This window comes from Mustela putorius, unplaced genomic scaffold, assembly GCF_011764305.1.
Source record: "Mustela putorius furo isolate JIRA1106 unplaced genomic scaffold, ASM1176430v1.1 tig00000430_pilon_pilon_pilon, whole genome shotgun sequence".
NCBI classification, from domain to species: Eukaryota; Metazoa; Chordata; class Mammalia; order Carnivora; family Mustelidae; genus Mustela; species Mustela putorius.
In genome coordinates this window covers 23,308,578-23,333,741 of record NW_025421377.1, presented here as the reverse complement: position 1 = coordinate 23,333,741, position 25,164 = coordinate 23,308,578, and the positions used below count along the sequence as shown (strand labels likewise).

The 25,164-nt window shown below is 40.2% G+C and overlaps 1 protein-coding gene and 1 pseudogene across 6 annotated transcripts in view; one reads left to right on the top strand and one right to left on the bottom strand.

Annotated features, from left to right (window-relative positions):
- Nucleotides 1-25,164, bottom strand: part of MTHFD2L (methylenetetrahydrofolate dehydrogenase (NADP+ dependent) 2 like) — a 127,753-nt gene that overhangs the window by 9,215 nt on the left and 93,374 nt on the right. For 2 of the 6 annotated variants that reach the window (XM_045079868.1, XM_013063423.2), the window contains 2 exons: nucleotides 19,356-19,481; nucleotides 17,657-18,414 (listed from right to left, as the gene is read on the bottom strand). The exons of 1 other annotated variant lie outside the window; for it this stretch is intronic. In XM_045079868.1, coding sequence (XP_044935803.1) covers nucleotides 18,149-18,414; nucleotides 19,356-19,481 — 392 coding nt within the window. In that variant the 3' untranslated portion in view covers nucleotides 17,657-18,148. Of the gene's footprint in view, nucleotides 1-17,656; nucleotides 18,415-19,355; nucleotides 19,482-25,164 lie in introns of those variants that run through there. 3 more of the 6 variants (XM_045079867.1, XM_045079869.1, XR_006606727.1) reach the window with 3 other exon arrangements.
- On the top strand, nucleotides 20,408-22,347 carry LOC123392044 (annotated as a pseudogene).

The following is a 25,164-nucleotide window of genomic DNA, read 5'->3' as shown; positions in this document are numbered from 1 at the left end:
TGAAGAAAACCATGTGTCATGGTCAGGATTAAAACAAGAAGTACAGAACAGAAGCGATTAGGTTATTTCATGTTTAAAATTTGAGGTGATGACAGGGATGATGGAAGAAATGAGGTGTCCAGTCTATGTGTTTCAAAAAAATCCAGGGGTGACATGTGATCACAAGGTGTGGAAAGATTACTCATGAAGGATACTAACAGCAACATAAGAGACAACAAAACGTCTTTTAACAACTCGGGTGAGAATAAAAGAAAAAACGTATGTGACCACTGACCTTTGGTACAGCAACCCATGTTTCATGGCAGGGTATCTCCTGCCATTCTGTGCCATTATTTCCTCTGGAAACTTTGTATTCCCAGGTTCCTAAGGTCTGGATTTAATACTCCAAACTCTCGCCTAAGGTACTCTGTTAGGAAGACTCAATAGTTCTTCGGCACATAGTGAATTTCTGCTTTGTTACATTATATACTATGCCAAAGTTTCCAAAAGGAATTTCCAGATGTACCTAAACAATTGATTTTCTGGTATGCCTTGGAAGTTGTATTATTCTGGCAGAGTCAAAGAATATATTTGTGCTTTATAAATGTAGTTTCAAGTAGAGGAGGAAGAACTCATGTCTCAAGTTCCTGTGATATTGTTGTATTTCTCTTTGCATTTTGTCCAGTTCTTTGCCACTTTTGAGGAAGTACTCCATAACCCATGTCAGATTTGCAACTAATTTTTAAAACAAACTTCCATCCCCAAAAGGAAAAGGAATGATTCCTTACGTGTGGCAAAACAGCAGATGAAAATTTCCTGTTTTTCTCATACGAATTTCAGCATTCTAGTATACAAGTGTAATTGTCTCAATTAAATGCTTGGAGAATTTTCCCATGCTTCTAAATGCAGGCCATTTATACATGACCTCTCAAACACATCCACTATAATGAAGTGGAGACAAGCTCCAGGAAAATGAAGTACATGAATAACAACCAGAAAAACCTGACTGGCTCAGGACTGGAGAAACAGTATGACTCAGGAGGTAAGATGGAAAACACTCCACTTTCTCATATGGTTGATATAAAAATGACACTTATGAGCACGATGAACCAGAGAGAGTAAAGGGCTCCTTGGCAAGTGAATGGCTCACTGCTGAACTCTAGCAAGGCTACAAGGAGTCAGAGACCCCAAAGGCAATTCACTATGCTTCCTCTTACATTTATCTGGTTGCCTAATTCTGGGGTTTCTACAAGATTTCTACATATATTAGGACATTCATTATCTCAGCACCCTTTGGGTCAGTAATAGGACAGACAGGATTAATCCCCTAATGGAGTAAAAGAGTGAGACTCTGATCCACATTTCTAGATGGATTGTGCTGGTTTCATTAGCTTTGTAAGTTGCACTTACATTCTTCACCTATTTACTGTGCTATTTGTATGTGCAATGTGGCTAAGCCTTTTTTTCCCTCTAATGTTCTCCTTACATTAAATCAAATCTCCATATATCTAGCTACCTGCCTCATAGATGTGAATCCCAGAAGATAATGCTCATTCCACTCAGAACGCATTCAATGGAGTCAAATAGCAAATCAATCACCAAATGAAAATCTGAAATTTCTTTCTGTGAACTTTGTCTATGATCCATCTGTGGAACCTCCTTCCTGACCATGGATGGTATCACTTACCAGTGTCTGTTTCCCTTTCAGTAGGCAGGAGTTACTGCCATGTGTATTTCTAGTACTTTACTTAAAGTACTAACTAAAAAGACTAACACTATCTCCCTTTCATTACTTCTTGAGAAAAACATAATCATCATGTACTCATCTCATCCCCCCTCCCCCAGTCCTTTATCCTCAAGCCACCAAACATTCCTATCATACAGTGAGAAATGTGTAAACTAGATAGGCTGTTTGGAGGATTCTCCAAATCTCTTATCAAGGCCTGATGTCGGTAGCCTGCCATTGTCAAACCAAGATGCTAGGAGATAAAATCTCCATCTAGAGATATTTGTACTTTAGTATGGAGCCCTGGGAAACAACTACAAAAGAATTGCATCCTTAGGTGTAAAAGAAGAAGAAGGACTTGAAGAGGCAGCAGCCCTTCTCTTGTTCCTGGGGATGTCCTCTCTGTGCTTCAACTTTTACCTCCTCTGTGAGGGTAGATTGCATAATTTCAAATATGTTCTTCTACAAAGAATGTCTTTAAAGCTGATCTGATTTCAAAGAACGTAGACTTCACAATGAGCACCGTGTTGTAAAATGTAAGTGTGCAGTGAGCCACAGTCAGGGTAGCTGGCTCCCTGAGAAGGATCTCACAGTGACCATGACTACTTGTTTTATGAAATGACCTGTAGAGGCACTAGACCACAGTGTTGGTAACAGTCTCTCTAACAGAGATGTTCGCAAATTTCCATTCACTTTTTTTTTTTTTTTTAAGATTTTACTTATTTATTTGACAGAGAAAGAAAGCACAAGCAGGGGGAACAACATTCTATCCACTTTTTAAAAATGACTGGAAGAGGCGAGCCTGGGTGGCTCAGTCAGTTAAGTGTCCGACTCTTGGTTTTAGCCCAGGTCAGGATTTCAGGATCATGTGATCCTGCTCTGTGTTGGGCTCCATGCTGGGCATGGAGTCTGCTTCAGTTTCTTTCTTCCTCTCCCTCTCCCCATCTTGCTTGTTCTCGCTTTCTCTCAAATAAATAAATAAATCTTAAAAAAAAAAAAAAAAAAAAAAGATTGGAAGAAATCACCTCTGGGTTAAAGTGTTAGGTTCTCTCCTCCCTTATCCTAAAGCTGGGCTTTTGGGCTACCTTGTAATCATCTACCACAAAAAGTTGGTATTTTGTAATCATCTACCACAAAAAGTTGAACTCTCTCATTCTTTGCACTATATGAGGATACAATGAGCAGTTAGCTGGCGGTAACCCAGAAGAGGGTCCTCATCAGAATTTGACGATGGTGGCACTGTGATCTTGGACTTCCAGCATCCAGAACTAAAAGAAATAAATGCTTATGGTTTTAGCTGCAGTTTGTGGAAATTTGTTAAAGCAGCCTGAACAAGACACATGCATCAAATTAAATGATTAACTCTGAATACTGAGTTGGTGGGGAGTCTCTTTAACTTTTTCTGTTTTTTTTTTTTTGTTGTTGTTGTTGTTGTTGGTTTTACAATACCACAGACTAATAGTTCTGTATAAGTGATCTACGTCAAAAATAGTACCATTTCATTAGAAACTGGCAATACTCTCTTACTTTCCCATCTTGTAGAACACATACTTAGGAGTAAAGAGTACTAAAATCCCTTCCAAAAGAAGCTTACTTTAAATTAAAAGAGATGAACATAGGGAAAAGAAAAAAATAAAAAGGAGACGGGGGAAGGCAAACCATAAAACAGACTCTAAGCTATAGAGAACACAGTGAGGGCTGCTGGAGGGGAGGGGTAGAGGGATGGGTTAAATGGGTGGTGGGCATTAAGGAAGGCACCTGTGATGAGCACTGGGTGTTACCTGTAAGTGATGAATGACTACATTCTACTCTTGAAACTGGTTTTACACTATACATTAACTAACTAGTACTTAAATAAAAGCTTGAAGCATAAAAAAAAAAAAAAGGAGGAAGAAGAAACTTATTTTAACATTTAATCTGGAGAATATAAATTCCATGAAAGCAGGAACTTTATCCTGTGCATGGCTATTGCCCCAGTACCTCGAAGGTGTGCTTCATGAGAAATACGTGTTGAGTAGATCAACGAATGACTCAATGGATGTATTGTTACTGGATCTGGATTGTTGTAGGTTAATAACATGCCTTATGTTAACTTGAGTGGCAGCTTTTGTTCCCATTAAGACAGTTTGAAGGAACTACTTCTGTAATGTAAGAGTCACATTAGAGATTTATAAGTACAGAGGAGGATCATACACTTGACCAAGGGTATGACTAAGAAGGCTGAGACCTGCTGTGGGGATGGACAGATAAAAGAAATATAGGACAAGAAGCTCACTGTACAGCGGCATATAATTCAGTAGACAACAGCTGAGTAGAAGTCTAAGGTAGTATAGGATTAAGAACAAAATGAACAAGGCATATGGGACCTGCTACAGGAACTTGGAGAAGGTGGGGATAGGCATGAGTGCTTTAAAGTGGCTTTGTATGATTTGTGGGTGAAGAGCAGACTTGGCCAGAAGAAAGTTGAGGCCAGAAAAGCAACGAGGGACAGGGTGGTAATGCAAAGTTACATACTTCTGGATTAGTTCAGAAGTGAGGATGGAGAGGGAGGTGAGTCATGTGAGCGCACAAGTGCACACACACACACACACACACACACACACACACACTCTGTCTTTTGCCAGGCACTGTGCTCAGCAAGTCACATACATTAGCTCAGGTGAGGCGATTATTTCATTTAATCTTCATAACAACTTTATAAGATAGCCATTATTATCTCAGTTTTTCAGATGATAAAATCAAGTCTCAGAGAGGTGAAGTGATTTGCCTAAGATCATAATTGTTTTATGCAACAGAACCAGGATTCAAAACTAAGTCAGCTTGACTGCAAATTATAATATTTTAAGAAAGATTGGACACAATATCGAAAGAGAAAGGAGGGACAACGTAAATCTCAGGTTTCAAAGGTGAGATACTGTGCGTACAAAGACATCTGGAAGTGACTGTGGTTTTAGTTCCACATCTAGTAGTTTCTTAGAAAATGGTATGGGGCTTCTATAATAATTCTAGACCTCTTTTGTCCTCATATTTTGACTATTGGGTTAGAATTTTGCAGAATAATTCTGACCAGATAGAGTCCCAAATTATAGAGTCCCTTTTGTTGTAGGAGGGCTTTCATGGCTTTGAAGAATGCAAAGTAAGCCTCCAGCTACTTGGGGCATAATTCACGACTGTTTAGAATGTCTCATTTCCCTTTTTCAACAATGGTGAGCATACTATTGGGTCCAAAAGACCTTTTGCAGTTTTCTTCTTTGCCTTTGGTCTATTTTTCACCTGGAAAGAGCCCCTTTTTCTCTTTCTCTGTCCACTCTCTACCCTATACACACACACACTTGGGTAAAATTCATCTTTTCAGACTCATCTCAAAAGGATTCTAGAACTGGCGCTTTCACTCTTGCTTACTTGAAAACTCTTAAGAGTCGTAATTGATTCTCTTCTTTCTTTTATATCTAATCATTCAGCCAATCCTTCCAACTCGTCCTTTAAATTCTATCTATCATCTAACCACCTGTTAACACCTTCACCCATTACTGTGTTGGCCCACACCTCATCTTGGATAATTTCTTACTTGGATAATTATAATAGCCTCCTAACAGGTACCCTATTTGCCATCAGTAGCAGAGTAATCCTGTTAAAAAGCAAGTCAAATGTCATTTCTTTGCCCCAAATTTTCTTGCTTTTTTTTTTTAAGATTTTATTTATTTATTTGACAGAGAGAGATCACAAGTAGACAGAGAGGCAGGCAGAGAGAGAGAGAGGAGGAAGCAGGCTCCCCGCTGAGCAGAGAGCCCGATGCGGGGCTCCATCCCAGGACCCTGAGATAATGACCTGAGCCGAAGGCAGCGGCTTAACCCACTGAGCCACCCAGGCGCCCTGCCCCAAATTTTCTAATAGCTTTCCGATGTATTTAAAGTAAAGTCCAAATTCCTTTCCACAGCCCTGCATGATATGGTATCTCTGCTGTTGCTTCTTTGACTTATTCTCCATGATTCTTCCCTTTATTTACTCTGAGCCCGTAACAATGGCCTTATGGCACTCATGATAGCCAGCAGGCACGCTGGTCCTCAAGGTCTTCACGCTTGCTGCTCCGTGTGTGGGGGCTAGTCCTCTCCCCTATATCCACATGGCTCCCTCCCTCACTTTGTTCAGGCTGGTGGTGCGCCTTCCCTGCACACCTGCTTTAAGCAACCTTACTCTCTAATTCTCTAGTCTCCCTTATCTTGTTTCGTTTTTGTAACAGCAAACACTTCCTAATATATTATATGGCTATGCATGTATTTGTTTATTATCTGTCTTCTCCCACCAGATGTAAGTTACCTGGGGGTTAGGACTTTGCCTCTTCAGATCAGTGCCGTGCCTCGAGTGCCTATCACAATGTCTGACAAATAACATTGCTCCAAATCCTTCTGCATTCCAGCCTCAGCCTCTCTCTGGCCTCCAGGAATTCCTGGGAGAGCCAAGGGAGGCTCCTTCCCTTCCCACTGTGCTCCTTAGCTCTGTTTGCAAAGGGTTGTTGTGAGGGACCAGAGAAGTCCCTTGGACTACAGTGCTGGAAATCATGGGCCAGGAAGAAAATCACTAGCAGGAAATGGGCTCAGCTGTTGTGACCCCTGCAAGGCTGATAAAGACCATCCTTGGCATAGTTTAAGAAAAGGGCAAGTTGTAAGCTGGGATCTGGGCCTTCTTTTCTTCCTTACTCTCTATGGCAGTTGGCCTACGGGTCCCCTTTCCCTCCCTCCCTAGGACCGTCCTCTCCCTATCCACATACTCCTCTCCAAGTTTAAGCACTGAACATCATGAAAATTACTCTTCTCATTAGTTCAATGAACTGCTGTTGTTGGTTCTGTGTCATCCCTCTGCAGCCTAGAGGGTGAGGTAGCCCAGCTCCAGGAGGGCATTTGGTCCCATTGCTCTCCCAGCATATCCATGGGAGGGTACAAGAGGGCCCCAAAGGAGGCTCTGAAGAGCAAGCAAGACACTCAAGAGCAGAGAGCAAACAAATAACACTAGGAGGGAACACCCTGCCCATGCCCCAGTACCCACTGTGTCCCATCCTGAACCTAGAGCCCCCACACTGTATTTTTTTTAATTTAATTGAGATATAATTTATATGAAACATTAAGCTTAAAATGTACAACCTGGTGATTTGATACATTTATATATTACAATATGATTACCACCCTGTCTTTACTTTACACCTCTATCACACCACATAATTATAATTTCCTCTCTGTGAGAAAACATTTAAGATCTAGTTTTTAAGCAATTTTGAAATATATAATATGGTATTGTTAGCTATAATCAGTATGCTATGCATCAGAGCTCCAGAACTTACTCACTTTCTAGTTGCAAGTTTGTATCCTTTAACATCTTCCTAGTTCCCCAACCTCCCCCCCCCCCAGCCCCTGGGAACTACCATTCTACTTTGCTTTGGCAAGTTCAAGTTTTTCAGATTCCACATATAAGTAATACCACACAGGATTTGTCTTTGTCCGACCTATTTCATTAAGCATAATCCCCTCAAGGTCCATCCATGCTGTCACAAGTGGCAGGATTTCCTTCTATCTTATGGCTGAAAATATTCATTTGAATGAATATATATATATATATATATATACCACATCTTTACCCCTTATCCATTGACTGACACTTTTGTTCCATAGCTTGGCTATTGTGAATAATGCTGCAATAAACATGGTTACACAGGTATCTTTTTGATAACCTATTCTTTTATATTTTATTTTATTTCTTTTCAGTGTTCCAAAATTGATAGTTTATGCACCATACCCAGTACTCCATGCAATATGTGCCCTCCTTAATACCCACACCAGGCTCACCTAACCCTCCAACCCCCTCCAAAACCCTCAATTTGTTTCTCAGAGTCCACAGTCTTTCATGGTTTGTCTCCCCCTCCAATTTCCCCCAACTCACTTCTCCTCTCCATTTCCCAATGACCTCCGTGTTACTCCTTATGCTCCACAAAAAAGTGAAACCATATGATAATTGACTCTCTCTCTGCTTGACTTACTTCACTCAGCATAATCTCTCCAGTCCCATCCATGTTGATACAAAAGTTGGGTATTCATCCTTTCTGGTGGAGGCATAATACTCCATTGTGTATATGGACCACATCTTCCTTATCCATTTGTCTGTTGAAAGGTATCTTGGTTCTTTCCACAGTTTGGTGACATGACTATTGCTGCTATGAACACTGAGGTACAGGTGGCCCTTCTTTTCACCACATCTGTATCTTTGGGGCAAATACCCAGTAATACAATTGCAGGGTCATAGAGTGACTCTATTTTTAATTTCTTAAGGAATCGCCACACTGTTTTCCAAAGTGGCTGCACCAACTTGAATTCCCACCAACAGTATAAGAGGGTTCTCCTTTCTCCACATCCTCTCCAACACTTGTTTCCTGTCTTGTTAATCTTTGCCATTCTAACTGGTGTAAGGTGATCTCTCAATGTGGTTTTGATTTGAATCTCCCTGATGGCTAATGATGATGAACATTTTTTTCATGTGTCTGTTAGCCATTTGTATGTCTTCTTTGGAACAAGAACCCAGGACCTGATGGATTCCCTGGAGAATTCTACCAAACATTCAATGAAGAAATAATACCTGTTCTCCTGAAGCTGTTTCAAAAAATAGAAACAGAACGAAAACTTCCAGACTCTTTTTAGGAAGTCAGCATTACCCTGATCCCCAAACCAGGCAAAGACCCCACCAAAAAGGAGAATTTCACACAAATATCCCTGAGGAATATGGATGCTAAGATTCTCAACAAGATCCTAGCTAATAGTATCCAAAGGTACATTAAAAAGATTATCCACCATGTCCAGGCAGGACTTAACCCTGGGATGCAAGGGTGGTTCAACATTCGCAAATCAATCAATGTGACAGAACAAGTCAATAAGAGAAGACAGAAGAACCACATGGTCTTCTCAATTGATGTAGAAAAAGCATTTGATGTAGAAAAAGCATCCATTCCTGATTAAAATGATTCAAAGTATAGGGATAGAGGGAACATTCCTCAACTTCATAAAATCTATTTATGAAAAACCCACAGCAAATATCATCCTCAATGGGGAAAAGCTGACAGCCTTCCCTTTCAGATCAGGAACACGACAAGGATGTCCACTCTCACCACTCTTGCTCAACATAGTACTAGAAGTCCTAGCAACAGCACTCAGACAACAAAAAGAAATAAAAGGTATTCAAATTGGCAATGAAGAGTCAAACTCTCTTTCTTCGCAGATGACATGATACTTTATATGGAAAACCGAAAAGACTCCACCACCTAAACTACTAGAACTCATACAGCAATTCAGTAACATGGAAGGATACAAAATCAATGCACCGACTTTCTCATACACTAACAAGGAAAATAAAGAAAGGGAAATTAGAGAAGTTATTCCATTTACTATAGCACCAAGAACCATAAGATACCTGGGAATAAACCTAACCAAAAAGGTAAATGATCTGTACTCGAGGAACTACAGAACACTCATGAAAGAAATTGAAGAAGACACAAATAGATGGAAAACCACTCCATGCTCATGGATCGGAAGAATAAACATTGTTAAAATGTCTATACTGTCTAGAGCAATCTATACTTTCAATGCCATCCCAATAAAAATTTCACTGGCATTTTTCAAAGAGCTGGAACAAATAATCCTAAAATTTGTATGGAACCAAAAGAGATCCCAAATTGCTAAGGAAATGTTGAAAAAGAAAAAACAAAACTGGGGGCATCATGTTACCTGATTTCAAGCTTTACTACAAAGCTGTGATCACCAAGACAGCATGGTACTGGCACAAAAACAGACACATAGACCAGTGGAACAGAGTAGAGAGACCAGATATGGACCCTCAACTCTATGGTCAAATAATCTTTGACAAAGCAGGAAAAAATATCCAGTGGAAAAAAGATAGTCTCTTAAATAAATGGTGCTGGGAAAATTGGACAGCTATGTGTAGAGGAATGAAACTCAACAATTCTCTTAGACTATACTCAAAGATAAACTCGAAATGGATAAAAGACCTCAACATGAGGCAGGAATCTATCAAAATTCTAGAGGAGAACATAGGCAGTAACCTCTTCGACATCGGCCACAGCAACTTCTTTGAAGATATGTTACCAAAGGCAAAGGAAACAAAAGTGAAAGTGGGACTTCATCAGGATCAAACCTTCTGCACAGCAAAGGAAACAGTCAACAAAACGAAGAAGTAGCCCACAAAATGGGAGAAGATATTCGCAAATGACACTACAGACAAAGGGCTGATATCCAAGATCTATAAAGAACTCCTCAAACTCAACACACACAAAACAGATAATCACATCAAAAAATGATAACCTGTTCTTATTTGCTTTGGATACATACTCAGAAGTGGTATTGTTGGATCATAAAATCAACATACAGAAATCAGTTTTGTTCCTATACACTAACAATGAAAGAAATGAAAAAGAAATAAAGAAAACTATCTCATTCACAATAGTATCAAAAACAATAAAATACTTACAAATAAATTGAACTAAGGAAATGAAGGATCTGTACAATGGAAATTACATGACTTTGATGAAGAAAATTGAAGAAGACACACAGAAAAGTGGAAAGCTATCCCATGCTCATGGGCTGGAAGAATTAATTGTGTTGCAGTGTCCATACTACCCAAAGCCATCTATAGATTCAGTGCAATTCCCACCAAAACTCCAATGGCATTTTTCAGAGAGATAATAAAAAAATTGAATGAAATCACTGAAGACCCTGAATAGTCACAGCAATTCTGAGAAAGAAGAACAAAGCTAGAGGCATCACACTTCCTGATTTCAAACTATACTATAAAGCTATAGTAATCAAGGCAGTATGGGAGTGGCATAAAAACAGGCACATAGACCAAAGGAAACAAAGTAGAAAGCCCAGAAATAAATTGCTGCATGTAAGGTCAACTATTATTTGACAAGGTAGCCAAGAACACTTCATGTGGAAAGGACACGGTCTTCAGGAAATGGGTCAGGGGAAACTAAAGAACAATACATAGAAAAATGAAATTGAACCCCTGTCTTCTGCTTACAAAAATTAAGTCAAATGAATTAAAAACTTAAACATAAAACCAGATACCATAAAATTTCTAGAAGAAAACATAGGGGGAAAGCCCTTTGACACTGGTGTTAGAAATGATCTTTCGGACACGACACCAAAAGCAAAAGACACAAGAACAAAAATCAACAAGTGGAACTACATCCAGCAACAACAACAAAACCTTTCTGCACAGCAAAAGAAATGATCAACAAGATGAAAAGGCACTCTATAAAATGGGAAAAAATATTTGCAAATCATGTATCACATAAGGGGTTATTATCCAAAATACCTTATAAAAGTACCTGAAGAATGTAACAACTAATAAACGAAGGAAAAAAATCCAATTAAAGGGGCGCCTGGGTGGCTCAGTGGGTTAGGCGACTGCCTTCGCCTCGGGTCATGATCTCAGGGTCCTGGGATCGAGTCCCACATTGGGCTCTCTGCTCAGCGAGGAGCCTGCTTCCTCCTCTCTCTCTCTCTCTGCCTGCCTCTCTGCCTACTTGTGATCTCTCTCTGTCAAATAAATAAATAAAATCTTAAAAGAAATCCAATTAAAACATTGACAGATGACACAGACATTTTTCCAAAGAAGACATCTGAATGGCCAATTAGTACACGAAAAGATGCTCAACATCAGCCATCATCAGGGAACTATCTGGCAAGGCATACACACAAAAACCTCAGGACTTGAACCAGGAGACATGCAGAGTCTGTGTGGGGATCAACAGATGGGCTTTCTCACAGGCTTGTCCCTCATTCCTGCAGGTTTGCCCAGAGCGTACTTACCTAAAACTGCCTAGAACTCCTACTACTGTTCTCACTACTGGAGTGTCTCTAGGGAGTGCCTGGCCCAGGCCTTTGATCTCCAGCAGAGCCTCAGAGCAGTAAGTAGCAACAGCCCCATCTCTTGAGGCTGGAAGGTCCTGCATCCTCTGCAGGTTCCCATCTGAGGTTTCTAGCCCACTTCTCGGCCAAATGACCCAATTCAGTCAAGGCTGGCCTATCCTCTATTGTTATTCTACGTATCTGGGATCCTCGCCTCACCCACTCTGATCTATCCTTGGTACTCTAGGAACCTGTTCTCAAGAGGTAGGTCACCTGGGGCCAGTATGTGTCACAGCAAGACCAGCAGGGCAGAAGGAAGCTCAGGGATGACCCCAGCTGGCTCCCCTCCTAGGAGCTTGCCCGAAGCAGACCTCACGCTCTCCTGACACGCCTCCCTGTGTGGGTTTCTCTTTCTTGTTTGGTCACGATGGGTGGTAATTCATACGCCTGTCCTATTCGGGACCAGTTGTCGATGGCATCTGAGTCAGGGTAAGACCTAGATCTATTCCCCTTGCTATTTTTCCGACTCCTGAATATATTGCATGGCATGCATTTCAGTAAAAGCATGGCTTAGTGAATTTGAAGGGCTGCACAGAAGACATCAGTAATGATCAAGAGATCAAAAATAAGGTCAGTAAAGAGACCTAAGAATTGGAAACCACAAAGGGACTCGATTTTCAACATGGCATGAAGTTGTCAAAAAGTGTCTAGTTTTCAGGCGCCTGGGTAGCTCAGTTGGTTAAGCACCCAACTCTTGATTTGGGCTCAGGTCATGATCTCAGGATTGTGAGACTGAGCCCCACGTCAGGCTTTGTGCTGGGCATGGAGACATGGGATTCTCTCTCTCCCCCTCTGTTCACTCCTCCACACCCGCTCATATGCACGCTCTCTCTCTAAAAAAAATAAAAATAAAAAACAAAAGTGTCTAGTCTTTACCAATGATTGAATAATAGAACTGATGACATTGTGGTGAGATTGTACTATTCACATATTACAAATCTACATATACTTTATCTACAGAGTTCATGGTTAATACTGGACGATCTAAGCCAAGGTATCTTCACTGACATTGGGCGTCCACTAACTCCACAGGAAAGAGCTGATAAGTGGATCACACTTTGAAACTGACAAAAAAGCAAGCAATGAGATTGTATATGGAGGTTTTCACAGCCAAATGAATTAAAGGTAGACTGAATGGTGTGTGGGGGCTGGATGAAGAAATCTCTCTCTATTCCGAGTAAGAGATCAGTTCTCAAGTTCGCACGTACAGAATGGATCATTCTTCATCCAAGCATGACTTCCCATCTAGAGACTATGGATGGATTCCACACCTCTTTCCCTCCCTGCGGAGTGGACCTGTGGCTATATTCTGATCAATTTTCTTAAAGAGCAGCCACTTGTCTTTATCTCTCTTTCACCTTTCAATGGAAGAAAACATGGATAAGGAGGCAATTCAACTTCAGCTGTGTAGATAAGAAGAGAACGCTCAAGTGGAACAGTGTTATGGGCTGAACTGTGTCTCCCCCAACTTCATACGCTGAAGTCCTAACCATCAGTACCTCAGTATGTGACTACATTTGGTGATTAAGATGATGCCATTAGGGTGGATCCTCATTTAATATGGCTGGTGTCCTTGCAAGAGGAGGAAAATTGGACACAGAAATATACAGAGAAAGACAATGTGAAGACAGGGAGAAGTTGGCCACCTCTGCGTCCTGGAGAAACAACGCTGGTGACACTTTGATCTCTGACTTTTAGCCTCCAGAATGGTGAGAAATAAATTTCTGTTATTTAAGCCACACGGTGTTTAGTACTTCCTTATGGAACTTTTATCAAGTGAATACAAACAGTTTGAAAAAAGAGTCATCCCTGAAGGAAGAAGAGCTAACTCCAGACGTTAGCAGGAGAGAGCTAAACTAGCTGGTTGAAACACATCTCTTTTGGGGTCCCTTTGTAATGACTACTTAACCTATCCTCCAGTATCATCCTTAGAGGGGGAAAAACAGAAACAGCATTTAAAAAAGAGACAGAGTGAGGCAAACTATGATATATTCACTAAACATAACCAGGAACCAGGGCTTCAGTGTGGAAAACAGCTGATAAAAACCTAAGGGTATAAGTCACATATTCCTCAAACTACCTAACATAGGCACACAAGATATCTGGAAGCAAGTACAGTTAAAAAAAAAAAAAAAAAAATGGTTGCGTCAGAGTCGACACTCTTTTCCAAATAATGTGGCTTCTCTACTTTTATAATTTAAAACTGTTTCGTTGACACTGTAATGTACCTTTAGACTTTTCTCAGTAATTTCTATGTATTCCTGTTAACTTTAAGTCAGCGGACAGAATTGCTCTTAGACATTAGCCTCACCTATTCTGACTTTGAGAAAAGCTCCATATTGTTCCTACTTCGTTCCTTCCTCGTCAGCAGTTCTTCCCAGCATTGTCTTGTTCCCTGCGTTGGTCCAGACAAGGAGTGCGGAGGTGTGCTCAGAGACGGAACACAGGGAGGAGAGATGGGAGGGAAGAAGGAGCGAGACGTTCCAGTTCCTTTCGTTCCACTGCAGTCCCTGAGGAATCCCTCATAAAACTGAAGCGAAGCTACTAAAAGCTGCCGAAGATTGTAGAAACATCTGTGTGGTAGCCACGAGGTGCAAATGAGGCCTGAGAATTTGCCAGCGTGAATGAAGTTAGCTGAATTAACAGCACGGGAAGTCAGTAATTAGATCGTTCGGCTCACCGAATCCATTCAGCGAATTGCAGTCATAAAAGCAGTATAGTTATGAGCTTGTCCAGTGCTCCAGACGGCTTCCCAGTCAGAAGTGATTTACAATTCATGCCACATAATCTCTTGTTTCTACCTTATGAAGATACACTCTTCTTTGTGAGAAATGCATGAAGTTTCTTTCAAAGCTGCTAGTAGAAAATGACCAGGTGAAAGTAGATAGGTCCAATTGTTTTTGTTGCTATTTTTAAAAATCTGTATAGCAAATCTAAATTTTTCAAGATAGATTATTTATTGTGTGTTGTTAGTAAGGAAAACAATTCTTAGACACAAAATAATTTTATCACGGATGCTTTTAAATACTGTTTCTTCATGCAATGCCTTAAATTAGAGGGGAGAGGCTCATTCAGGTAATAGAAGGGGAAGGGTGTGCATTTGTCAAATTTTGGAAGCAATGATGAACTATCTTGAATGCTATAATTAAGGAACAACTTAAACCAAAATAGCATTTCAATTTAGTAATAACTTCAAGGCCCTATGAACTCCTCAAGGCATGCAGAGAGGAATGGTTTTGTTGGTGTTGTTCAATGACCTATAAAAATGTTTGTCATAATATTAAAAACTCTCTTCCTATGGTTTGTATATGGATAGGGAATTGAAAATAGTAGGAAAACATGTATTTAGTATGCCATAATTTATTGAAAACATTAGAAACATTGAGAATTAATGTGTTCTATTTATTTTCAAAGACTTATCAAGAGTAGTTTGAACAGTGTTTTGAGTTCTTCTGCTTATACACCATGCAGTACTGGGTAAGTATCTTCCCTACTCCTTGGGGAATTTTAGATTCCTTTCCAAATCTGAGTCTGCTTCCACCATTTTGTACTTGCCCTTTCAACGTCACGAAAGAGAGTTCTTTCAATGTGAAGATTTACACCAGCACCGCTTTCCTCGTTTTCGTGGGTGAGCTCGCCTTCGCTGAGTTCCTCCAGCTGTGTACCCAGCACCTCGCCAAGGGCAAGTGGTGGCGATCCCGACATCCCATGTCACCTACTGCAAACTCTACTGTCCACATCACTGCTTTCCATTTTTTTCCTAGCACTTCCCTCGGTCTGGGATCTCTTTTTGCAAAATGTCATGTGGCTTACTAGTGGGGGTCATCTGAACCAAGTAAAGGTGTACCACGAATGTAAACTGAAGGAAGGGACGTCATCAGCTGCTGGTCACAGGGCACATCGGTTATTTGCATCATGATTTGCAGGTGGAAGAGTGAGCAGAGGAGTGCACACTGCCTGTGGCTACAGTTAATACGGCACGCTCCCTGAACTCTCAACTACTTTGTCCTTCCGTCCCTAAACCACGGTAACTGGAATCTGGGCACATTAGACCAGGTAGAGTGAGGACAGGTGGATGTGGATACTGTTATCTAGGCACTTTTAGAACTTACTATCACACATATCCTGGGGGAAACATAAAAGAAATAAGTTTGTGTCTCAAAACTAAAGTATTAACCCAGTGAAATACAGAGTAGTGGAGACAACACAGGGTTGAAATTCCAAGTGCCTGGCTATGAACCCACAGTGTCCCATCATGCGTCAGCTGAGGGATGATGCCCAGGCTCCATGTTCCTCTGTAAAATGGGGGATAACAATGCCTTATAGGGTTATCATAAGGATTAAATGAATAATTCAGGTAAAAGGTTGAGAAGGGACAGTAAGCAACTCTCAAACACTATTATTACTAAATAAAAAATAATTCCAAATGATCTGAGAAGAGGGTGTCCCCATGTCAGAAAGCTTCTCCCACCTTCCTTACCCTCCATATAATTTTCTACTAGATCTGCCTGCCTCCTCTCTAGGAATATTGGCAATTTTATGGCGGAGGCGTCACACGATTGTTGGAGGACTGATGAATGGAGAGACAATCTTTTCTCCCTAGGCCACCTTGAGTCATGACCCCCATACCAGGCCACCAGCTCAAGAAGGGCTACTCGATTCTATTCTGGGCTCTGGAGAACAAAGAGGGAAGGAAGCAGAGAATGGAACAGAGGGAAAAATGAGAACGAGAAACACTTGTAGATGAAGGAAGATGCATCTGTTGCACATTATATCTAAATTAAAACAAACCCCTGACATGAACATCAAAAAGAAATATTTAGGGTGATTTAAGTCACCTTTCGTCAAGAACTATAGTATAGGGTAAGGGAGCTCTCATGCTGTGTCTGATACAAATATCACTCATAAATGAGGAGCCCCATTCAAAAGTGAGGCCGAAACATCTAATAATACAAGCAGATTACTGGTAGGCATCCACATTTTCTTAGAAAGCAAAAAGACAAAATGCCTCCTGGTTTTACAAATCATTGAATTTACATTATTTACCTATTTCTGCTATTTCCCTAAGGGGGTCAGTTAATGAAATTATTCTTTAAAAATTGTTCCCACCAAAGGCCACCTGTTTCCCTTTACTAGCGAGCTGCACATTTCTGAAAGGACAACTTATTTTCGCAGTTGACTTTACTGGCGTCCACTTGTTTCTGTTGGCTGTATGGTTAGAGCAAAATGCTCACCGATACTCACAAAGCAACCACATTCTTCCGAGGGCACTTTGCAGCCAAGTGCTCCCTCTAAGTTCTGTGGCCTAAGCCAAGTCCAAGTTCCTCCCTCTCAGCCGAGGGATCATCCCTCACCTCAGGTGAAGTCCCGATGAACAACCTGAAGAGCAACTTGTCAAAACCCATCACCCGCCTGCCCCTCTGGGTGCCTGAGTCATGTCCTCGCTGGCAAGGCCTTCTTGACCAAGTCTGGGTCTTCTTAGGGTCCTGGGTCTACGAACCAGGGGCAGGGAGCAGGAGTAATATAATCCAGCAGATGGGCATACCTTATGACAGGATTAGAAGACCCTGACCTTCCAAAGGTGGCTGTGTTTTTACCTACTCATTCGGGAGCACTCAGCTAAACGTCCAAGGTCCAAGATGCACCAAGCGTTAGGGCTGGGAAGAGCCTCTGTTATCACTGTTGCCATTTAACTGGTAACATCGCCAACAACCAGAGAGCACATCAGTTCCTAGGTCTAAAAGCACCTCCCAGTCTCCCAGCCTGGTGTTCTTTCCCGGTTATCTTATATCCTTGTTTCTTTTTGCCACTTCCTTTTTTAAAGTGTCATTATACATTTAGATACCCGTAACTGCCGTTCAGTTTAATAGGTTCTACCAAGTGGAGGGATATGCAATCTGAGGTATATTATCTATGTGTGACTAGTCACACATAGATATGAGCATATGCACACACCCCAAAATGCCCACTTTTTTTTTTTTTTTTTAATGTTTGTAGAATACCCCCACAAGCCAAAGAACCTTCTGGGCTACACCTAAGAATGCACGGAAATTGTCTGAGACCCATGGGCAAGCACATGAGAGAAGGGTCCTAAAAGATGTGTTGAACTGCTGGGGAAGCTTGCCCTACCAGCATGGTCGAGGTTGTGCACTGCAAATATCTGCTTTTCTTGCCTCATGCTGGGTTCTGCCTATGCTACCTGGGTACATCATAAGCGTACAGTGATTTTGCAGTAAGTGCGTGGTAACTGTAATGTTATCAGGAAGCAGAATGACCGTACAAGGATAAGAAATAAAATAAGGTCAGGTTTTAAAATGAAATGTTTCCTTTATTCTTCTTGTGTTGAGAAATTCAAATAAATCATCGATACCTGACATTACTGATTGGACATGACAAATGAAATAAAGAAATGAGGTCACTTCCTAAAGAGTTTGGCACATAGACGTGACACACACATACACACAAGCGCCCATGGTCACATGGAGAGCCACACTTCTTCACGGGAAGCTCCATCCCTAGCAGGGACCGCGGGAATGACAGCCTGTGAGGACAGCAGTGTGTTCTCCCCACTATTTCTTATTTGCACTTCTGTCCCCACAATGTACTGCAGTACAAGTGTCCTTGGAGTTTCTTTTCTTTTTTTAAGCACCAGGCTCAGGCAGTATGCTTGGGTGCCTGGGTGTTTGGTTTCATTCAATACCATGCTTGGACTTGGGTAAACCATTGGCTGAGGACCAGATTCTAAGAAAAAATGTAAAATTTGGAATTACTTTAAAAAGGGCATCATCTATTATTCTTTTCAGTTTGTCTATAAAGACACAGGTATAGTTGATACAGTTGTTGACATGGCCTTGCTTTTTTTGGCCAGATGATCAATCCAATATAGATAGTATGTCTAATATGAAAAAAATCTCCATTTACTTGACTAAATTCATATCTTATGGGACATCTAAGATTCCTAGATTATACTGAAAACCTGAATGCGTATAAGCATTTGATGAAGATATTGGAAGGAAAATTGGATTACGGGGAAACTATCTTTGCAGGGGCTCAGTAGAGATAAGGCATGGAGTTAGAATTGTTTGTTACTACTCATTTGATGCCTTATCTCCATCAATGGCCACAGAAATGTTAATCTAGTTCCTCTTCCTCATCCCCTTTAAAACACAAGTAAAGAATGTTGTCTTGAATTAACCAGGTAACTCTCTAGATTTGAAATATTGTTAGGATTAGCAAACACACCCCAAGATGCCTTCTGGTTTTAAGAGTGAATGGCTGAAGATACAGCACAGAGGGCAAAGGACAGAGACACACTTCAAAAAAATCAAAATAATGCCTGGTACAGAAGGCCAGCTGAGTTCTTTCACTAAAAACCTGCATTATAAGGACTTTAATCTTAAAACTAAATATTAATGGTGTAATTATATTTTTCTCCCAGAAGTAAGAGGAGAAAAGAAAAGAAGAAATAAAGAAAGGAAGAAAAGAAGGGAAGAAGGAAGAGGGAGGAAGGAAAGGTAGAAATAAGTGATGATTACACTCCTGTCCCTCAGAGGAAAGAGGTGCAGTGATCAATAATGTAGTTAAAGCCTGCATCAAATACAAAGGTTCTCTTTCCACTATCAAAATCTGCAAAGTAGAATTTTTCATTTGCTTCACTCCTAAAAAGAGATAGAGTTTATTACCTTCAAAGTCCACATCTCCCACCAATTTTGTCTTTCCCGTCACTGGGTCATGGACGTAGTTGATACCCACATCGATTACAGCAGCACCTTCTTTAACCATATCTGATGTAATCAACTTTGGAATACCTGAAGGCAAAACAGAGTTGGAAAATACTTCACCTTCATCCTTGAGCATAGCAAAGGTTTATATATCTAATGTTTCATTGTCATGGGTTTAAAAGATGTACAGAATACACTGTTTCTAGGAAGAAATGTGATCATTTGATCATTTCTTGATCAAGCAGAAGAAGAAAGGCACATGGTGGCTTCTGTGCATGAAATCCTGCCTGGATTGACCCTTTCACCTCTGAGATTGCTACCAGACTTCTCCAGATGGGCACCCAGTGGAGTAGCAGCATCCTTTCGTATTTCATGCACTGTAAATAACATGGGGGCCTTTTGGACATGAAGCAGCCTCCTGTCCAGGTTGGGTGGAGTGAAAACTCTTTGGAAATTGGAGGTAGAGAAAAGGAAGGGTGGAGTGGGAGGGGGGAAGGTGAATAAAAAGAAAACAATGAGATGATAATAATTTGAATTCTCAGGGTTGTAGTAAATAGTCAAGTACTGCACACCATGGTATCACATCAACTCTAAACACAATGTTACCTTGGAATTTCTTTTCATTTTTTCTTGGTTTCTTTGATTCATTATGTTTGTATATGACTTGGAAAGGTATATGATATACTCAGCTCTACTCACTATTTCTCCACTGCAGTGAAAGATAACTTACGTCTTACGTTGCCGTTCATTTTCTAGAATGATTTTCTTAACTTTATTTCAAGTCTGACAGTGCCAGCTAACAGGGGTTAATGTTCCAATTATTTTTGTTAATTACTAAGATACCATCCCCAAACTTAGTGTCTTAAAACAACACTTCATTATTACATTTCACGGTTTTGTGGGTTGACTGAGCTCAGGAGTTGGGTCTTCCTTGGGGGTCTTTCATAGAGCTGGAATCTGACGGTGGCTAAGGCTGGAGCTATCCCAAGATGTGACTGGGCTGATTGTGCAAGATGGCTGACTCACAGGGCTGCACTTGCTGTTCGTGCTTGGTGGAGCTCAGTGGGGGCTATCAGCTGGAGCACACAGACGTGGCCTCTCCTGTGGCTTGGGATTCCTGGCAGCTGGCTTCCAAGAATGAGTGTTCCAAGAAACGGGGACCAGAAGTTGCCACTAGCTCAAGGATGGAAACTGGGAGCTGGCACAGTATCACTTCTGTCATATTCTATCAGCTAGCCAGTGACAGAATCCACTTGGATTTCAAGGACAGAGAGTCCACTTTTTAGTGAGAGGAAAATCAAAGATTTTGCGGCCATCTTTATAACCATCGTGTCTAGGAGGTGATTTACTCATTTTCACATTCTACATCCCTTGGAAGAAAAAGACACATGCTGTGTTGTCAGAGGCTTTCTGCTACATTTAAACTATTAATTTAAACATTCCATGGGGTGCCTAGGTGGCTCAGTCATGAAGTAGCTGCCCTCAGATCAGGTCATGATCCCAGGGTCCTAGGACTGAGACCCGCATTCGGCTCCCTGCTCAGCGGAAAGCCTGCTTCTTGCTCTCACACTCCCTTGATTGTGTTCCCTCTCTCAGTATCTCTCTGTCTCTGTCAAATAAACACAATCTTAAAAAAATTAATAAACATTTCAGATGGCTTAAATGTCACTTTGTCGACATATGATTTTTAATACAAATAAGAATTTAAAGGCTGGGATGCCTGGATGGCTCAGTGGATTAAGTGTCTGCCTTCAGCTCAGGTCATAATCCCAGGAGAGTCCCACATTGGCTCTTTGATCAGTGGGAGTCTGCTTTTCCCTCTGCCTGCTGCTCCCCCTGCCTGTGCTTGCTTGAGCGCTCTCTCTCTCTCTCTCTGGCAAATAAATAAATAAATAATAAAATCTTTAAAAAAAAAATTAAAAGCCATAAGGAAATGATCGGAGCTAAAATAGATGTAGCTATCTGATAGGTTCCTCAACCACGTAATAATATAACCAATGAGGCACTGATGTTTGAAATATGTTATTTCTCTTGCTTTCTTATCCTAGCCCATAGAACTTCTTCCTTTTTATCAGGTCTAGCATAGATACTAAGCACTGTTCTAAAGATAGTCATAAATCCTATTTCTTCTTGGAATCCAATAGAAAAAGAAAACATAGCCTTTTGGCTCCCTGAGCAGTGCCACGGCGGTCAACAAGAACAAGCACCTTATGAAAGGTGGCAAAAGGGAGCCAAGAAGAAAGCAGTTGATCCATTTTTGAAGAAAGACTGGTATGATGTGAAAGCACCAGCTATGACCAATGCAAGAAATTTTGGAAAAACATTAGTTACAAGAACACAAAGAACCAAAATAGGATCTGATGGCCTCAAGGGCCGTGTATTTAAAGTGAGCCTTGTTGATCTGTAGAATGATGAAATTGTACTTAGAAAATTCAAGCTAATTACTGAGGATGTTCAGGGCAAAAACTGTCTTACTAATATCCATGGAATGGATCTTATCCACAACAGAATGTGCTTCATGGTCAATAACCAGCAGACCATGACTGAAGCTCATGTTGATGTCAAGACTACTTTGTCTATTTTGTGTTGGTTTTACTGAAAAATACAACAATCAGATTTTGCTCAGCACCGACAGGCACCCCAAATTCAGAAAAAGATGATGGAAATCATGACCTGAGAGGTGCAGAAAACAACTTGAAAGAAGTGGCCAAGAAATTGATTCCAGATAGCCTCAGGAAAGACACAGAATGGCCTTGTCAATCTATTTATTCACTGCATGATGTTTTTCTTTGTTAGAAAAGTAAAAACGCTGAAGAAGGCCAAGTTTGAGTTGGGAAAGCTCATGGAGCTTCACAATGAAAGTAGTTGTTCTGGAGAAGCCACTGGGGATGAGACCAGTGCTAAAGTTGAATGAGCTGATGGATGTGAGCCACCAGTCCAAGAATCAGTTTAAAATTCAGACTTTTAGTGCTCACAAAGAAAATAAATAAATAAATAAATAAATAAATAAATAAATAAGTAAATAAAAATACCTTATTGAGGTATTTAATTTCTAATCATTCTTTTTATATAATCTAAGCTTGGTGAATCATGTTCTGAACTGCGGGTGGTGTGAACTTTTCTGAACTGTTGTATGGATTTTATCCATTGTTCTTAGTTACTGCAGAGCTCCAAAAGGGTAGTGATCTATTTTAAGCTGTAGTGATCTGAATGGAAGTTGTACAGATGGTTAATGAAAGTAAATATTCTCTTTAAAAAGGAAAAAAGGACATATATATTGATATATGATATAGCTGCAGGAAATATTTTAAAGATGAAAACGTTGATGAAATAGGTATTAAAATCCAGCTACTATGCTTTTGAGAAAGATTCAAATTTCCCTCCCAGCTGTAGCTGTTCATTATGTTTTCTTAGAGAATATCAGACTCACAATAATCAAATGAACAATTTTCAAAATAGAAAGAAATGCATGCTTGACTTTAGTTCTCAGGAAAATTACAAAATGGAAAACCTTAAATACATGATTAATTTTTTCTGAGGATGACATCAGATATGTCCATTTTAGAAAAATCTAGAAAAAATCTTAAGTTTAGGATGAAAATAAAAATCACATAATCATGACATTCAAAGATAGTAAGTATATTTTTATTGTTTTTCTAGGATATATAAATATTTATATGTTATATATAAAATATGATACCTATAACTTTGCCAATATTGTGTTTATGTATCCTACCATTCTGTCATTAAAATTAAATTGTGAGCATCTCCCCATTTTATCAATTATTTGAAACTTAAAACCCACATGAAATAATTTCTTATATAGATTAACATAATAAGTTATACAGTTCTGAAATCTTTCTAATATTTTGCTATTATAATTAAATGCAGTGATGATCATTTCTGTTCAGAAAACTCTGGATGATTTCTATTTATTTATTAATTAATTTATTTTTAACTTTTAACTTTTTTTGTGTGTGTGATTTTATTTTATTTTTTCCAGTGTTCCAAGATTCTGGATGATTTCTTAATTGCAGCATCAAATTTTTTCACTAAACCCTTATTAACATGATGGAGAAACATGGTTGGATGAAAGCTCTCATTGGTATGTCAGGGATAGTTAAATAATGTTTTCTAAAACTGTTGATCAATGCATCTGTAAGAAGTTCTATAGAGGTTTTCTATGAAAAGTATTTGTTGGTGCCATTTAAAAAATTTTTTATAAAGAACTTGGAAGAACATACTGGCACCATGATGATGATTTCTTCTTTGTTCTCCTTCAGGTCTATTTTCTGCCTTTCTCTGCTCTACTCTATTCTGGGGCTAATCTTACAGAGGTCTTGCATTCTTCTGATATCTCTTGGAACCCTGTGACAGCCATGAGAATAAACTCAAGATAGCCTACTGGACGATACAAATCCTGTGGAGGAAAGCTGAGTCATTTCAGCTGAGGCCATTGTAGACTAGACTCTAGCTAACCAGCTGAAGGCAGATGCTAGAGAAAGCTCAGTCAAACTCAGAAGAAACAAGCCAAGGTCACCATAACTGACCAGCTGAACACAAAATAATGAGAAATTAAAAAAAAAAAAAAGGTGGCTGTTTAAAGTGATTGAGATGTTTTGGTTTTTGAACACAGCAGTAGCTGCACAGCCTATATGTGTAAATGAACAAAATCAGAGCAGTTAATACGTAGCCCACTTTGGGATGGCGACTGTAAGTAACAAGAGAATTTAAAGAGGAGATAAATGTATAATTCTGACCAGGTGTTGCACTTGATTAAAAATTCATGAAAGGGGCACCTGAGGGGCTCAGTGGTTAAAGCCTCTGCCTTTGGCTCAGGTCATGATCCCAGGGTCCTGGGATCAAGCCTCACATCGGGTTCTCTGCTCAGCAGGGAGCCTGCTTCCCCCACCACACCTCTGCCTGCCTCTCTGCCTACTTGTGATCTCTGTATGTCAAATAAATAAATAAAATCTTTAAAAATAAATACATAAATAAAAATTCATGAAAAACCAGGGATGCCCAGGTAGCTCAGTCAGTGGGGCATCCTACTTTTGATTTTGGCTCAGGTCATGATCTCAGGGTTGTTGGATGAAGCCCTGTGTCAGGTGTTGGGCTGGACATAGAGTCTACTTGAGATTCTCTCTCTCCCTCTCCTTCTGTCTCTCCCCTCTTCCTTCTCTAAAAGAAAAATCAATCAGTCAATTAATCAATTAGGCTATTCTAAGGCAAACAGAGTCCAGATACAAGGGTATAATGTTTTCCACTATGTTTTCAGCGGAGTTTCTCTGGAAGCACTGGTTGAATTCTAGAGGCTACTCTAGAGAAGAATGATAAGAATGGATCCAGAACTCATGTCATGTGGAGCAAGTGCTATTGAACTAGTTGGTTTAACTGTTTACTACCAGTCTGCAACAGGGTAAACAAGCTCATGCCATGATGTAAAACAATTCTCTCACTAAACACACTGTTTAATTCAGCGAGCTTTCTTTTTTCATAGCAAGGCTCTCTCAGTGAAGGAAGCAGGATGCTGATGTATATTCCAGCTCAGGAGCCTTTTCTCCTTGTGGACCTGTGGTTCCTAGAGGGTAAGAAAGAGTCATGGACCAGTATACTGGTACACACACTGAATACCTCTGCAATAGAAGAATGGTTGAACAATCTAAGGCTGCTTATCTCAGGAAAAACAAACCAAAGAAACCAAACAACTGAAAACAAAAACAAAACCCAATAATTGTGGTAGTGTCATCAATCGGTTAAACTGAATAGG